The sequence below is a fragment of the Hesperophylax consimilis genome, chromosome 1 (assembly GCF_061612785.1).
Source record: "Hesperophylax consimilis isolate HC1 chromosome 1, BYU_Hcon_1.0, whole genome shotgun sequence".
NCBI lineage: Eukaryota > Metazoa > Arthropoda > Insecta > Trichoptera > Limnephilidae > Hesperophylax > Hesperophylax consimilis.
Window position 1 is genome coordinate 22,038,846 of NC_142836.1, and position 18,185 is coordinate 22,057,030.

General features: G+C 32.5%; 1 protein-coding gene across 1 annotated transcript in view; it reads left to right on the forward strand.

Annotated features, from left to right (window-relative positions):
* The window catches only part of LOC149426447 (very long chain fatty acid elongase AAEL008004-like), a 93,949-nt gene that overhangs the window by 45,686 nt on the left and 30,078 nt on the right, over nucleotides 1–18,185 (forward strand). The window contains exons 3-5 of the mRNA XM_089651679.1: nucleotides 15,911–16,197; nucleotides 17,629–17,736; nucleotides 18,099–18,179. Of these exons, the coding sequence (XP_089507805.1) occupies nucleotides 16,054–16,197; nucleotides 17,629–17,736; nucleotides 18,099–18,179 (333 nt within the window). The 5' untranslated portion in view covers nucleotides 15,911–16,053. The remainder of the gene's footprint in view (nucleotides 1–15,910; nucleotides 16,198–17,628; nucleotides 17,737–18,098; nucleotides 18,180–18,185) is intronic.

The window sequence follows — 18,185 nt, forward strand, 5'->3', positions numbered from 1 at the left end:
TGAACCGCAGTATCATATAGAGGCACAACCGAAATTAGTATTTTGATTCTTTAGTAAGGTAGCAAAGTACTAATTTAAAAAAATGACAACAAAAAACACGAAAAAAAAAACAAAAAACAATTAAAAACAATTTTATTTATTAATACAATATATAATTGACATAAAATTAGTCCATTCCAATGATGTCTATTTACACATGTCAGGGAGAGAAAACGATGTCATACGTCATACAAAACTATGTCATACGTCATACAAAACTATGTCATACAAAACTATGTCATACGTCATACACAAAGATACAGAGATAGCAAACTCCTCGAATTGAAATTTCAAGATTTAAGATACGGAGATATCTAGATATATTGAATGATATAATGCGGTATAGTTTGTTTATTTTAATAATTTCAATGACTGACTGGCGTCCTTTTCATGGCCAATTTCAATGAGGCTACTAGTTGAATTTGAAATGTGCAGACAATTCATACGCCTTGGAAAGGAAATAGATTAAATGTGGTAGTCTAAATGCATTTTAATTTCACAACACGGGTGGGCCGTTGTAAAAGGTAATAGACTTCTAGACACATAGGTAAAGCTAATACCATGAACTTCCAGGAATACGTACATTATGATTGCTTAATTATAAATTCAAGATCAAATTTTATAATTCTCTGACTTTTGTTCGCCGATGTACTAAGTACTTTTATTTTACGAGCGCCTTGATTCAGCTTTATTGTATTTATTATTATACTAAGTATCAACTGTTCATAATTCGTATTAATTATAACCCTGCTTAACTTGGGATCATCAGAGAAATAGCTAGCAAAAATGCACAATGTTTCAAATAAAAATATATTAAATGATATCGCATGTAAAGAACTAATAAATAAATAAATTTAATATTGAAGATAAATCCTTCCAAACACATTTCAGAGTGTTTTTTTTCATTTTGGACTCAAATATTCCTACGAAAAACCTTCGAAATAATTTCAAACAGAAACTAATACTCGTAGGTAGGTATGTAAAATTATCGGCCTAAATTCAAACCAGTCAACTACGTAGGTACAGGAAATACAGATGCTTTCACAGCATAATACATGGCTGCAATTCTCACAAAGTTAATTGAAATAGGTAGTGTAGGTACCTATTTAAAGTAAATATGGTTATAAGTTGCAACCCAATTACACAAATTACTAAAAATGGTCATTATTCAGCAAGAACTAAGTCGAAATGTCCAGCTCATTGAAAAATGTACTGTGTTTATGCATATGACTCTAGAAACACCTGAAAGTCATTGTTCATATTTCACTGTAGGTATCAACGTTTATTTCATCATATTGGTTTTGTTTACTAATGCAAAAAAAGTTAGCATGTCTCTTCTTGTCTTGAAAATTATCACCATGTCATCAACAAAACCATTATTTTGCAATTATGAGTTTTAGGATCCACAGGTTTGTGTCTATTCCGAAATTTTATTTCTATAGAAATCATAACAATTTATTTTTATATTTTTATAAAATAATATATTTTCACGAATAACATATTTTATTACGTACATATACATATATATTTATAAATGTCGGAGAGGATAGGAGACTCGAGTTTAATTTTTTTGTTTTGTTTTTTTTTTTTTTTAGGAAAGAGATAAGAAACGAGATAAGAGATAGAAACTAGATATACTACCAACATTTATAGATGTATTTTATACATTGTTGGTTTATTTTTTATTGTAAAATAATGAATACGAGTTACATTGTACATATATATTTTGTAAAATATTTAAATTAAATTAATGCCTGTAACCCAGGCGTTTATTGGGCGTTTATATTAAGATCATTAAGTTATTATCAAATATTAAGATCATTAATTTAAGATCATTATTAGTCATGTTCATTTATACCTTATCAGTTATAAGAAAACAGTAACTCTTGTGCCTAATAAGAGAGCCACGATTCTTAAGTTTGTCGTATAAAATATTAATTTTTTAATTTTAAGTTTTCTTTTTGATTTGTTTTAATTTTATTTATTGTTCTGATTTGAAGATATTACAGCGCATTACAGAAGGGAGGTCATTGTATTTTTAATGGTTTGGTAAATATTATGGTTCTGCATTTGTGTTGCTTTAAAATTAGGTGTAATATTTCTATTTTTTTATTTTCACACTTTAAATATAGAAGATTGCTTAAATATCTCATCGACAGGTACTGGAAACAGTTAAAAAAGTGTTTTTTTTAAGTATTAACTTGTGACGATTCTTTGCGAAACTTTTATTCAGCTTAGATTATTTTTGTAAGATCCTCCACAACCTATAATGCCATAGATAAGCAATGAGTTAACAAGGGCATATTACACACATTTACATATAAATCAAAACATTATTTTAAAGTATAAATACCTTCATTTGCAAACTAGTTCCTATGTTTGACCTTTTGTTAATAAAACATTATCATCTGCATTATAAATTAATTAACTTTTAATTTTCTGTTGGAAAATGTTATTTGCATACATTAGAAATAATAATGGTCTGAGGACCTTGCCTTGAGGGATGTTAATACAAGTCTTTCATGGGAAATGTTATTAAATACTTTCTTTAACTCAATGGACATTTCTAAAATAAAGCAACTAAAACAATCGAATGTAATAATATACGAGTACATTACATTTTTTTCACTAGAAAATGTCAACATCTGGCTCCGTTATAAGTGTACAAAAAAAAAAAAAAAACGTTACTGAAGATGATTTGAAAGGGAGATATGTAAATAAGAATAATAAAGGGAGCGCGAAATTTATTTAAATTCAATACAACACGACTCATTTAAAATAGAGCGAAAATCTCTCGACATCTGAGTTAAGTAGCATTTAAAGAAACAATTTTTTCATACCTATTGCATATATAACAGAAACAGTAGTGTTTAGGGAAGTGTGTCGTATATCGCTAGAAATTCGGAATGCGGGGCCTTAAATCACACAGCGGGAACCCACGTATGCCTACTTCATTTTCAACACGATTTATTCATAGTACCTAAATATATGTCGGCACTGTAATTTAGAAATTATGACAGCTTTTAAAACCTTACGAAAATAATATCGAATGTTGGAATAAAGTAGAGAATGTGATTTTTTGGAAATAAGTTAATTCTTGTCAGTAGATTTATTTTTGTTCAATCAAATCCGCAACTTCTCAATCAAAAGCCAAATCATCATCAAGGGCACAGGTTCTACCGTACCATGCAAAATTAAACACTTCAAAATTTGATCCGCGAACCTTGTCGCCATTGATAAATTAGCGAACTCTATTTCGCAAGTGTAAGTTAATGCTAAATTAGTTATTGATCATATCACTTCAAATGTCAATGATAATAAATTAACAGTACACATTATTGATTATCGATAACACGTTGTATGGTATGTGGTACGTACCTGGTATGTGCGTAGTGCTTACTGTCTTTCTTCATGCATTTGAAATAATACCATTTCAATAGCAGAAAATAATTTCTACTATTTGCTTTAAAAAAGTAAGCCTAGTAATTTTATGAATTCCATTGCATCGCGCGAAAAGCCATTAAAGTCATCGTGATTATTTCTGAACCGCAAAATTATTACAATTACATGGAATCGAGCTACGAAACTGATGATCATAGCCATTTCGTGCAAGAGATAATCATATCATATTGAACTAAAACCGAAGATTCATTATTTATGTATTTTACCTGCCAGTGGCGTACTGTGATTTATTTCTGAATCAAGATGTTTTTTCCAAACATAATTTTTTCGATTTGATTTTTTTTCTTCTTTGGTTTTTGCCGTTTTTGGAACCACAACAAAAATACAAGACTTACTGAGGCCTGCAAAAACCAAGTTTCCTCTTGAGACAGATGGAGTTACTCTCAGCTGTTCCGGATGCGAAAAGTTTTATGTAGGCCAGACCAAACGGACGATTTCCGAAAGGATATCAGAACACTTTCGAGGATGTAAACTTGGCCACCCTGACAAATTGGCAATTGCATATCATTTAATTTAGCCGACCCTTACCTCGGATTTGTTCCTGAAGTCCGACATGCATAGAGTTCGCCTAATTACGAAGTCAATTGAAATTAACAAAGACGACGGGTCTAAGCTCAATAGTTCTTGGTATAAGGTAATTGCCGGCTACACCAAAACTAAACTCAAAAAACCATTTTAAATCATACTGTAATATCAGCTCTTAGAGGATTGGAATTGGTATTGCATATGCACACATAAGCACACAATTTACCAGATCGATTATACATTAAGGTGGAGCGGTCTAGTATGGAGAATTTTTTTTTTCGTAATATAGAATTCGACATACGCGGGATTGGTGCTCCGTTATGTACTTATCTTAAATAAAAAAATATTTAATTATAATTACGACATCGCCACCACTTTGAATTTTTGATAAAAACACTGAAAACACCAATAATGTTCTCCCGATTCTTAAAAATGCTTATAAATATGTAAAAAAAAAAATTGAGTGTTTAATTATTACCTATGATATAATTACATTATTATTTTATAATATAATTATAAAGTAGGACTGTAGGAACAGTTAAAATATTCCCACACAACATCGAATCCTTCTACCCCAAACGCGTATCAAACAGAGTGAAGTGTATCGCGTATCATCTTGGCGAAGTTTCCGATCCGCTAGACATTATCTAGTAGATCGGGGTACTGACGCTATTCCTTCTCGTAGTTTAAACTTTAGACTCTCAAAAAAATGTGCTTCGTCTTCAATTCCTCAAGAAATAATGCATAGTGAAGCACAACCAAATAATTCTCACCATGAGGTGAAAGACTTCCCTGTTGTGGCCAGAACACTAGACAGATATTGTATTTCTGATCCAGCAGGAGCTGCAATTGTTTTCGCTGTATTACAAGATGTTGGCTTAATTTCACAGAACGATACATCTCGCGTTGTGGATAGGAGTAAAATTCGTCGAGCTCGAATGAAGAAAAGAACTGCCCTTACTAGTAAGCCGTTAGTAATCGATTCCAATCAATTTGGTTTATACTTCGACGGACGGAAGGACAAAACTTTAAGCATGGAGGACAACCGGTGAAAAATATTAACTGAAGAACACGTTAGTTTAGTAAAAGAACCAGGTAGCGAGTACATGGAACACATTTCATTAAAAACCGGAAAATCTGAAGCAATAAGTAATGGAATTATTTCATTACTGTCTTCGAAAGATATTGCTTTGTAAAAAAATGTTGCAATTGGATGCGACGGAACTGCAGTTAATACGAGGTACAAAGGAGGTGTTATTTGGTGCCTTGAATCACATCTCAAACGGCCTTTACAGTGGATTGTCTGTCAATTACAAGCAAACGAACTCATTTTGCGACATCTTTTTGAGAACATCGACGGAACCACGACTGGACCGCAAAGTTTCACTGGAATTATTGGTAAATCTTTAAATAAGTGTGAACAACTTCCTGTCGTGATATTTAAAATCATTCAATGTTCATTACCAAGTATGACAAATACACAGGATTTAAGTACAGATCAGCTGTATCTACTGAAAATGTGTAAAACTATTGACTCCGGATTCTGCAATGAAAATTTATCAAAAACAAATCCCGGTAAAATTGTACAATCCAGGTGGCTACACTACAGAGAATCGGATTCTTCGGCTTTACATTTCTACCCTAAAACCATAAAAAATATGGTAACTTTAACGACATTTGTATTAACAGTTTACGCACCTATGTGGTTCAACATTAAGACCAAACCATTATGTCTTTCCAGTGCAAGGCATTTACACGAAACAATAGTGCTTTCACGGTATTCGCCCAGTGATTTAAAAGATATTATTGATCCAGTAATCCAGCGTAATGGCTTTTTTGGGAATCACGAAAATATATTGTTAGCCATGTTAAACGACAACCGAAAATACGTAAGAGAGTTGGCGTTTAGAAGAATTTTGAAAGCTCAGCAAATGAAAATGCAATCAGACTTTATTCGTACCTTCAAAGTGCCTGTTTTTGATTTTTCAGCAGATGATTATATTGATGTTATAAAGTGGGAAAATATAACCGAGCCACCACTAACCAAATTTGTAAGTGACGAGACAATTTTAAAAGCCATTACCGATCAAACGATAATTTAGGATGTCATACTACCAATGATTGATAAAGAATTTTCGTGTGAAAATTGTAACAGAAGCCTCAGCCGTTGCTTGTGGACCCTTGAGGCGAGATGGATTAATAAAAACAAGGTTAGAGTCACGACACCTTATGCCTATTTTTAACACCAAAATGCAGTAGCTTCATAGAAACATTTGTAATTTTCAAGTTTTTCAATGCGGTAAATAATATATGTACATTTTTTATTTCCACTATTTGTGCCATTCTAACAATCTACGAATGTATTATCTGTAAAATAAATGGTAAAATACAAATTTTATGTGTGTTTTATTTCGCGTATATGAGCTATAAATACTTAGGTAAAATCGTGAAAATGATCAAATATAAAGCTTTGGCGATGTCCAGGTATTGTGAATATATTTTTTTAATTATTTTTGTTGTAATTGTTAATATATGGAGCATCTTTCCCAACTATGTCGATTTCGAAATTCTCAAAAAAAAAATTTCACTCCACCTTATTATACATCCCCCCTGATGGATGGACCGAAACGTTGGATGGAGAAGGAGGTAGCGTAACACGGCATAATACCTAACAATTAAATCACTTTAATTTAATAGTATGATTCAAATAATAATGTAATGTTCACAAATTATTCTAGTTTTTTTACCCAGAATAAAGTAGGTGACATTATCCAGAACAGGGCTCGGCAAACTTTTTTTCCGAGGATCGAAAAAAAATATGGACCAATTTGACATTTTATTTGATTTTCAACATACCTCTACAACCATTTTAGTTCCCATTTTTCATATGCGGAAGAAATGCATGCCTTAAACAAAGCCGGTGAATTCATAGATTTGAGATTTTTATGTCAGTACCGCGCAATATCCTTAATTTCCCGAAGTCAATAGTACACCGCAGGCATAAACTTCTCTACTTCAAGCTTTATAATATATTTTAAACTCAATTTATTGCATTTCAGTGAACAATCTGTCATTAGCTCGCGGGCCGGATTAAGAGAGGCAGTGTATCGCTTTTTGCCCGGGGGCGGTAATTTGCCGAGCCCTGACTAGAATTTTGATTTTCAGGAAGTTACTATAGATTTTTATAATTGTAAATATCTAATAATGAATAATTTGGAAAATTTTTAATAAATAAACCATTCATTGGATTATCAACTACGCAAGTAGTTCACGTTTGGTGACTGTAATGTGTGCCATATATAGCTCGTGCCAATGTGGTGTAGAGGCTGAGTATTATTGTAGAGGGTGAAGGTCGTACACAATAATGATACTTGATCTTGTACTGATATTTATTGGGGAACTGCTTGTAACAAAAGAGAGCGCACAACTAACGTGCATCGCCTTTTATAAGATCTTGCAAGCATTCCATCTCGCTTGCACTCATCCACATTCGTACCGACATCACAGTGACTTAGCAGGGGTGCCCGGGTTTCTGGGATGAGGATTGTCTGGGTCTTGTTTAAGATTGATTAGCGTCTGCCCACCTGTTGAGTGGCGGACCGGATTTGGAGATACTGGTTAAGGTAGATCTTTTTACCTCTTCAGCAGTACTCTTTAGACCCATAGCATTACACCACAGTGGGAGATATTAACTCCTCTCTCTCTCTCTTCCTCTATAATATATATATTCGACCGAGTAAGCGGGTCAACATAATTTGTAGCTTGTTGACTGCCTGCTTTATGACATTAACTACTCCGGTAATATTATTTGCGCAATGATGCATTTTAACACGTGTTCTGGTTTGCTAGACGTGGGACTAATAAGTACCGGTAAAGGTATCGGAACACCTTCCACATCCATATCAGTGATATTTTAATTTGATTATTATTCAACAAACTGGTTTCTAACGACGCTACAAGTGTAGTGTGTGCAGTGCAGAGATGTTCTTTATTTAAAATAAATCCATTTCAAATGGAAATGCAAAATGCAAAATGGGTATTTTCCATTTTGCATTTTAAATGCTTTTCTAAAAAACATTTTGCATTTTCCATTTTAAATACTTTTTTGCAACATTCTTCCTACTATCTCCACTCATCTTTTTTTCATAAGCCCCAAATATCAGTCGGTCCTCAACCTCGCTATGAGAGATAATTTACATTTCTCAAGTTGCTCCCTGGTAGGAGCCCTGGCAATTGAGTGATACCATTACAAAAAATACTGATTCAAATACTGAACATGTGGCCATAACGCTGTAATATTAAATGTTAGATAGCAGTTTCTATGTTTTTACGTTGGCAACATTAATCCCGCGCAAATTTTTTGTGGTTTCATAATCTGTAGTCGTGGTGTTTTTGGATATACCATCATGTAATATGTTTGTTCTACATTGATTTCCATTATTAAATGAAAATTGTTTAAAAATTCTATAATTATTTCAATTGTTTGACCTGAGAAACCATTTTACATTTTCAATGCATTTTGAAAATAGGTATTTTGCATTTTGCATTTGAAATGCTTTTCTAAAAACCATTTTGCATTTTCAAATGGAAAAGTTTTGACCCATTTCCATTTTGCATTTCAAATGGTTTTAGGTACCCATTTTGCACATCTCTGGTGCAGTGTGCTCCAAAAGTCATCAAACATAATTATTTTTATCTTTAATTAAAAAAACAAACATTAAACACCAATTTACAAAAGTTTATGATTTCTATGGTTCTTTTTTGACGACCTCCGTGGTCGAGTAAAGCTCTCGACTAGAAAGCTGTATATTGTGAGTTCAAATGTAAAGTAGGTATATTTGCAACATGTTACAGAGTGTAAAATATCGGTACTCTCAGTATTTTTTAATGTGAATACCCTACATGAGTCCCAACTACTCCCAACCGCCTGAGGCCAGTGAAACTATGGCATCTCCTATTGCGGGATGTTGTGAGGCTTGAGATAATGGGGATGGGAAGGAGATGTGGAAGAGGAAGGTAGGGAAGTACCAGGCTATTCAGATCTGGTCACCAAACACGAAAACCAATTCATGGTTCGGCTCACGTTTCAGTTCGCAAATGTATACATACAATTACTTGTGAATTATTAAAACATTGTGGCTCATAATATTAATATTTAGATCATTTTTCAGTTCTCTTCCAGAACCCTTAATAATATAAAGTCACTCCCCAACCTTAACATCACGCCTTTTTCCCTGGAACAATTTATCTAAATAGAATATATAAGAGTTTTAGCGAGTAAAAATATAGACATAATTTAGTAATATAATAATACTTCATATACACAAGTGGAGCAAAAGTAATGTCGTAATGTGAACGTGAAGAAATTTTTGAAAATTGTGCTCTATTTTCAAGGAAATTTTATATGAATAATTATTAATTGTTCGCACACATAATGCAGGACGACGAGGAAAACGACGACGAAATTCGCGCTCTTTTAAAACAACACGTTGCAACGGACCGGAAATTGGTCAAATAAGCAGTAACAAATATTCCGCATTCTTCAGGTGTGTATCGCTCCAATGCTTGTTGTCAAATAATTTATCTATCTTTCCACAACAACAATGACAAAACACAATTAAATGTGACGCTATTTGCTAAAATTGTCACATATTCACTTTATAATATTTGCTTCACCTTGTAGTGACATTTAAAATGTAAATAAACATGTAGTAACATTTTATTTTCATAATTACGTATCTATATTTGTATATAAAGATGTACCCCCATAAAAAGCTATGTTAGTGTGTATGAGGGGTGTTTTTTATTTGTCCATTGAAAAAAAATATATTACTGTTGTTGTTGTTTTTTTAGTTTTAATTTTTAATAAAAAAAATTATTTTATTAAAAAGTATTTTTTAGTTTAATTTTTCATTGTATTTATTCGTATAAGGGTGCGTATAAACATGGCAAATTTCCGCGAGCCTAGCCACGAATTACGGGAAAGGAACAATGCAACGTTTTTGTTTTTAATAACTTAATGAGTAAAACCTCAAATTATAATGTTCAATTATTGAAGATAATATAAGCGAAATATAACCGAAAGAAATAGGGTCCTATTAGCGCAGTTGGTAGAGCAGCGCCCCGGCTAGTCAAAGGTCCTGTGTTCAAGTCCCAGATGCGACCGTATGTTTTTCTGATATTTCTGTTTCAAATTTTCGCTAATATTATCTTCAATAGTTGTTATAAGTTATTTATTATTTTTTTCCACTGTGATTCACCATTAAGTCTCCATAAATAAATACTTGTCTTATGTCAAGTGTTTTTTCATCTCGTGTTACATAGGTACCTATCCTCACAGCATCGCTATTAAGAGGTACCTATTTTGACATGGCGGATAAACAAAATCCACAGGCTTTTATTGTGCGTAGACGGGCAAACTTTATAAACGAACAATGTCGGTCAAGGTCTCTCACAATTTTTTATAATTCCATCAAGTACCAACCAACTACCCATTGCTAACCACGTGTGTGAGCTTCCCTACCATATACTGTATCATCTACTCCTTATACTGTATATGTAATAGGTAGGTACTTGTCTACCAGTGACGTGCAGCCTATAAAGGTCGTGCCAACATTTCTTTGTGCTTAGATTTCTGAAAAAAAAAGTTATTTTTTTATTTACTTCTGCACGGAGAAAAATGAGTATGGCTGATTTATCGAATTCCTGTTAAAGACGTGAGGCAATCCATTTCCTGACAAAATATTTTCCATTCAGAATATATCGGAACACGTGTTCACTGTTCATATAGGCGTTCTTTCCCTAAAAAATATTGTGACGAAATGCGACAATATTACTATTTTTATAAAGACGTGTTCCGCCGTCCTCATACTGCATTTGCGTTTAACTGATACTTTGTTAGAAAATCCATAAATTTATTTGAATTTGGAATACAAATAATTTGACTTGATTTTTTAATAAATTAGCAATATTTTATATCACTATATATTCTCTATATGATAGGCCAATATCTAATGTTTAGTTTCAATCTGCCCTGAGCGAATTATTTCCCTATTTTATGGCACGATGAAAAATAATAATCAACACCTAAAGAGCTACCCTTGGTCAAGGGGTCAATTGCCAGTGAACGCCTACCAATGCACGCTTTTGGATATACACTGCCTACATATTATCTTTGTCTATTATCTATGCCCATATTGTCTTTGCTTCTGAACGTGTTCCAGTGAACAACTGTTAAACGACTGTCAATAAGAATGGTTTATTTATTAAACTCAATACAATTATAATCGTATTCTTATTTCACCACAATATAACACACGCCACTGCTGCATCTCTGGCCAACTGTCAGTGGCTGCCTACCAATGCGCCCCACTGCTGCATCTTAAAACCAAACAAACATTTTTAATCGACCGGTCAGTGGTTGAGTGGGCATAGCGCTTGGGTCTCACCCGAGCGTCGCGTGTTCGATTCCTCGGCTGGCTAAGTCCTCCATCACAACACAAGCAACATTTTCGGCTTTCTGTGGTGGTAGTAGGAGATTTTCAAACATTGTTGGGTTATCCGTGACCCGGGAATGTTTGTCTTTCTTTTTAAAAATTAAAAATTAAAAAAAATTTATGCAATTCAGACAATGAATACGTAACTTTGATGAGCATTGGCTATTGACATATTATCACTTCCTGTTACGCATTGATTGCGTTAAAAATCGTAATGAATTCATTTTACCTCTTCGCAATAATATATGCTCATTGTGTGTCGAACTTGGAGGTGCCAAGCCCTGTGATCATAAATGAACCACTCACCCTGTGACCCACAGCCGAGGCTGTTATTATATTATTGGCTAATAACTAATAAAAACGTTTATTAGGTGACAGCTGATATTTTCCAAATTTCATTTCAGTTTACTAAAATTATTGCTAAATAAGTAGAACAATAAAATTAAGTGTTTCTCGCGTACTTATTATTTTCATTAGATCAATATTGTTTAATTGCAAATCTATTGTATAACTTTATTTCTAAATCATTTTTAAGGATTTAGGAAAATGAATGTGATGACATAACGTGTACATTAGTATCATAAACCTGGTTTTACAAACAACCTCATTGTTACCTTACCTCGTTATGAACTAACTTTTTAAACGTTAAAAAGGAAGGACCATCAAACAACTCGTTCTTGGCACATTCATTCACATTCATACATCGTCTCATACATACTATTACATTATTCTGACTCTTGACATGGCTCAAGTATTTGATTCATTTGAACGTGTCATGTCTTGGATAGGATAGGATGTCTTTCAAGAGCGTTCCTACAACATCTACCATTCTCATTCGCGTCATGTATTCTCCTTGTACTCCCTTTCTTAATCTTACTCATTACAATTACGTTATAATACCTTGATATCAAACAACCGGCAAAACGACCTATCATTTTAGTAAAATATAGATTGCCCCACCCTCCCGGAGATCTGGAATAAAAAAATTAAAATAAAATAACATATGACCGTGATAGATTTCGGTCAACACAAACATTTATGATGAATAAATATCTATAAATTGTAATTTAAATATCGATTTTATGATAATATTTAATAGGTCTATAAAATAAATAATTAATCAATTATCAGTTAATTAAGCCATCAAAAATGTATCATATTATAAAAAATCCCACGGGACATCATTTTTTTAGATTCTAAACGAAAGCAAAAAGGTTGATTACTAATATTTTTGGGATATCATGCCGTGTTGCGATTCCTCCTTCTTTACCCAACGTTTCGGAAGCATTACAGTGTACGTCATCAGAACAGTTAATTAGCGGCACTTTCCAGAGTAGTATAAACACTAACAATCGCCCTGGTAAAAGATCGCCGTTCCGTAAAAAAATAAATTAAAAAAAAAATCTCATTTCTTACACAACTCACTGGTTTTGACCAGTTGGGAATCTTGTGTGGTATTCAAAACAAAAACAGTAAAAACCTTTATTCTTCAACAGTGAAGGGGTAAAAAAATATTGAGGTGTTTTGAAAATTTTTTCGATCATTTTACCATCGCAAAAATGTTCAGGAAAAGTGATATTAGACGAAATTTTTGGGAATTTTTCAGAATTTTGGAGCCAGTTCCTTGTTTACCTTGCGAGATATGGCCATGACCAGTGCGGCATGGTAAGTTAAGGTTACATACCTGTTTAATGATGCATCTTGGATCAACCCACGTCTCGTAGAGGATAGTGCAATTTTCCTTTGTGAGAGTAAAGCATTATTACCTTGTGTTTTATGAATCTGATACGCAGTACCTAGTAAGGTTCTCGCGGTCTCCTGCACCTCTGAGTGGTTACTGGACTTCATCATAATATATCTATACAGGATAAAATAGCAGGTACTCGAAGGATTTAACCACCGAATCCTGAGCATATTTGGAGTCAAACCTGTAAATGTCATTTTGCTGTCTGATGATAATTTTTTTTTTAATAAAACAAAAAAAAATATTTTTATATCACACGTCGTCACTGAACACACTGCTACACGTCGCGATAGATCACGTGATTTGTGCTCTATCTCGTCTGTTGCTGTGCTGCTGGAACGAGACGGAGTGCGTATCACGTGACCTGCTATGCTGTACCCAATTATCCAGTGGCAACGTGTGGCAGAAAAAAAACATATTTTTCTTTTTAATCGAAAAATATATATCATCTAACAGCAAAATGATATCTACGTTTTTAACACCAAATATGCTCAAGAATCGCTGGTTAAAATCCTTCGGGTACGTGCTGATACATCCTGTATAACTAATATGTAATGACACTATTTATATAATTAAGTCTAATATATACTGGCACTGTGTTGAATCCTACAAATTATAGTAGCGCTCTTAGTGTAGTTTTAGTAATGTATTTTATATGTAGTATCGTTTTAATTTCTATTTTATTTTATGTTACTGGTACGTTTTACTAATATTATTTCATGTTCTTTTTATTTTAATTATACTTGTTATTACAGTTTTATATTTTTGTATTCATAGATCCATTTTGTACCTACATCTACACACTATTATTATTTCCTATGTAATACAGATAATCTCCTGCATCCTACACTGCATCATATATCTCTTTTATGTAAAAGTCTTTTAGGCGTATAAATAAATAAATAAATAAAATAAATAAATAATATGTAAGGTGTATCAGGACATTGGTTATTTGGAGTAATAAAAATGTGATGGCATTTTGGTCGATGGTTTACAGTTTATTTATTTATTTATTTTATAGTTTATTGATTTACACGCAGATAAATGATCATATTAAAAAGTTACTTCTTCTTTTCCTGAAAAATTTTTAGTCATTCAGAATATATCAAGAACACGTCTTCTTTTCCGAAGAGATATCATGGCGGCACTCTACAATATACCTATTTATATCAGTATCAATACAAAATTTACAATATATATCAATACAATTTCCTATACAAAACATAAATTACAATTACCGCTTGGATAAAATGTCTCTATTGAAACTTTCAGAAAGAAGAATAAGCACAGATTTAATACTGTTACAAAGAATACTACATTTTAAAATTGACTGTCCCGAATTACTTCCATGTATCAATATCTATGTTCCCAAAAAATCATGCCGACATTTCTTAAATTTTTATTTCAATAACACCAGGACCAGCTTACCAAAATTCTCCGATTCTGAGACTTCACAATCTCGGAAACAAATATTCTGATCTGGTATATTCTATCACTTTTATTCTAATAGACACAAATAGACCTATTTACCCATATAACTTCTCCGCTTCTACTATTTTGTTTTGTTGAATCTTTTAAACTCAATTATATGCGTGAGATTTCATTTTTGCCATTATGTTTACATTCTTCTTTATTGTAGTAATTTTTAAGTGTTTACTCTGATACAAAATGCTTGTATTTTTTTAAAAGAAAAGCCCACTAGGGCGTGTAATAAATAAATATTTGTTTGAACACGTGTTCCGTCGTCCTCATAAAACATTTACATTTGACTGATACTTTGTTAGGAACTCTTTCAATTCATTCTTTATAGACCCGTGGTCCTATTTTAACAGGAAAACGAATAATTTAACCAGGTTTTTGATAAATGAACAGAATTTCATATCATTAAGTTTTCCTGATAAACTTTTCGTAAATTACGAATATATTATCATGATGTCGAAACACGTGCGTATGAAAATCGGGATATTTTTGCATTAGATCACGAATCTTCCTATTAAATTACTCACATTTTATCCACTTTCAAGATATTTTATCACTAGCTATTAACCTATTGTTGAATGATTTATACAGCGCCGTATTGTAAAAAATCCCTTACAGCAATTTTCAGTTCTCCAAATGGACATCCTCATAATTTTGAAATACTAACCAATATAATATAATAATACTAATAATTATTATTAATGTCTATAATTAAGCTGATAAGAATAAATACATATCAGCCAACAGGCCGAAATACCCAGATCTGTAATCTGGTCCGGAGAGATACACCGGGGGTTTAAGATCACAGGGGCCTATCTACAAAAACATAGTTTTGAGATAAAAGCAAATAAAGATAAGAATGCTCATATGCCCAAATGTACGGCCAATTGATACGCTCAATTGTATCTCACGGCTGTATGTCCGAGATAGAGCTTCGTGACACTGATAAATATGATTATGGTATTATCGAAACCAAGCTTAACTCAAAACACCCTGTACTAAATTTTAAAACATTAATTCTACAATACAATATGTTATGTCAAATAACCCATATAAATTAGATAAACTATGACCTCCAGAGGTCCGAACCCATAATCAAAGCCAAGAAACCAGGAAAATTTAGCCACGAAGGTTCTTCAGTTTAATTTTTTTTTCTTTGTTTCAGATCTCAACAGAACAACAAATGGAAAGCTGGATAAAGTGATCAAAATCGTTAAAATAAAGTAGTTTCTCACATAAAATAAGTTGTTACACGCAGCGTGTACAAAAACACATTTTCGAAACAAGCAATATATCAAAGATATCAGAATGGCTAACCTCGTGACGTCATTTCTGTCGGAATACCACAATCTGATGGACAACCTCAGTGACCCCAGAGTCAACAACTGGCCCATGATGAGTTCCCCTCTGCCTACCCTGGCTATATGCTTATTCTATGTATATTTCGCAAAGGTAAGTAAGATTAACCCACCCCAAATTTACCACTTTCAAAATTCAGGAAAGAATATTTGTAAAAGATGCGACACTTGACACTACCAGCCTTACTGTGCTGCGAAAAAACATGCGACCATGCTTTTTGGCATGGGATTTCCGATTTGAAAAAATGATATTATTTCTCACATTTAGTCCGTTACAGGGTAAATTTAATAAGAATTCCATGAAAGTGACATTTTTTATTAACATAAATGCTTTATACATATGTAGGTGAATATAAACCCAAGAAATCAACGTTTATATTTGACAAACAATGAATAGAAAATGTATTTTTTTTTGTTATTCTCTAGAAATTCTAAGTAAATATATTATTTTTTATTTTGTAAACGAGATATAAAGTAAAGTAACTGTTTTCTTACGGATTCCCTAAATAAAAGGAATGTGTTGGGAAATTTCGTATTCTGTAAATCTTTCCGACTTTGGAGTAACAATATACCTATGTGTTTTCACTTTTTCATGTTCGAAATTAAACTGTTTCAATTTATAAATATTAATATATATTTCAAATACAAAAGTCTAATGGGCAATTCGTCTATTTTCAAAAATTTTATTTGTTTTTACGACATCTTTAAAAAAAAGAAAATGATTATAGCTCATTTAAAATACTTTGTAAATATTCCGAAATTCGATGTATACAACAAATCTAAACTATCAAAACTACCCTCTTCCGTTGTATAAACAATATGCATAACTTGTTATGGCTGTTAAACATGGGTTTAATTAATTTAGTTAATTAGAAAGTTTTTTACATACACGGTTGGTAATCAACATTTATTAGTAAGGCTATTTATTCCAACAAGATCCCCATTAGTCACTTCCATTGCGATCATCTCCACTCTATTACGTAGTTAGTTTTCCACCGACATAATACGGGTATGTATTTGTCTAGTGGTTGTATGTTCCATATTGTATGCAGTTATAAACTGTTCGCAGACAAGTTGTTATGTAGATATTATTTCGCATTGAGAATTTAAATGGATTCATTGGCGTTATTTCAGACATTACAATTAATTGCATTCAATCATTTTTTTTATATTTTCTGATTGCATAATGAAGACGCGTTTAGACTTGTTCGAACTGCGTTTTAATTTAAACTTGCAAAAATTATGCAAAGTCATCCAACAAGGAAAAATTAGATAAGAAAATAAAACTCAATGATAATTGTCGTGTTTACGGTAGTATTTGAAAAAATGTAAAAGTGAAAATTGTTTAGTATTCATTTGAGCAATTTTTGGCTCCTTTCGTGTTTTGTTAATCGGAACGAGATAATTTAATTTACATTATTTATAAAAGGAAAAATAAAATGATGGAGGAAAACATTTTGTTTTATATTATGCAATAATGTAATGTTTTAATACAATAAACAGATGTCTGATATTTATTTTTCAGATTTTAGGACCTAAAATGATGAAAAATAGTAAACCTTTTCAATTGAAGGGTGTTCTCATAGCGTATAATCTATTCCAAGTTTGCTTCAGCACGTGGCTTTTCTATGAAGTAAGTTTATTTGTAATTAAATCTGTGGCTGAGAAGTAAACTATCGCACGTTTGATATAATATTCCAAGAGTTCAAATATATAGTAAGTGGCATACTATGGCAAGTCCGTTATCAATGGAAAATTAGATAACCGTATATACGAGTATACTACCGCATGTCCACTTTCGGTCAGGGGGCAGAATAACTGTTTCTGCTCTCTTTTAAATTTTATCAAATGTGACATGCGATGTTTACCTCTGAACCCTAGAAATATTATATACGTTTTCAAAAGTTATTCAATTGATATGTACCCACTGAAATACTGTTTATGTGGAATCATTTTGTATAATAAATATTAATTAATTAATTTAATTGTTTTTAGGCATGCGTATCAGGATGGGCGGGAAAGTACAGTTTCAGATGTCAACCAGTTGACTACTCTGATGATCCAATGGCTACAAGGGTACGC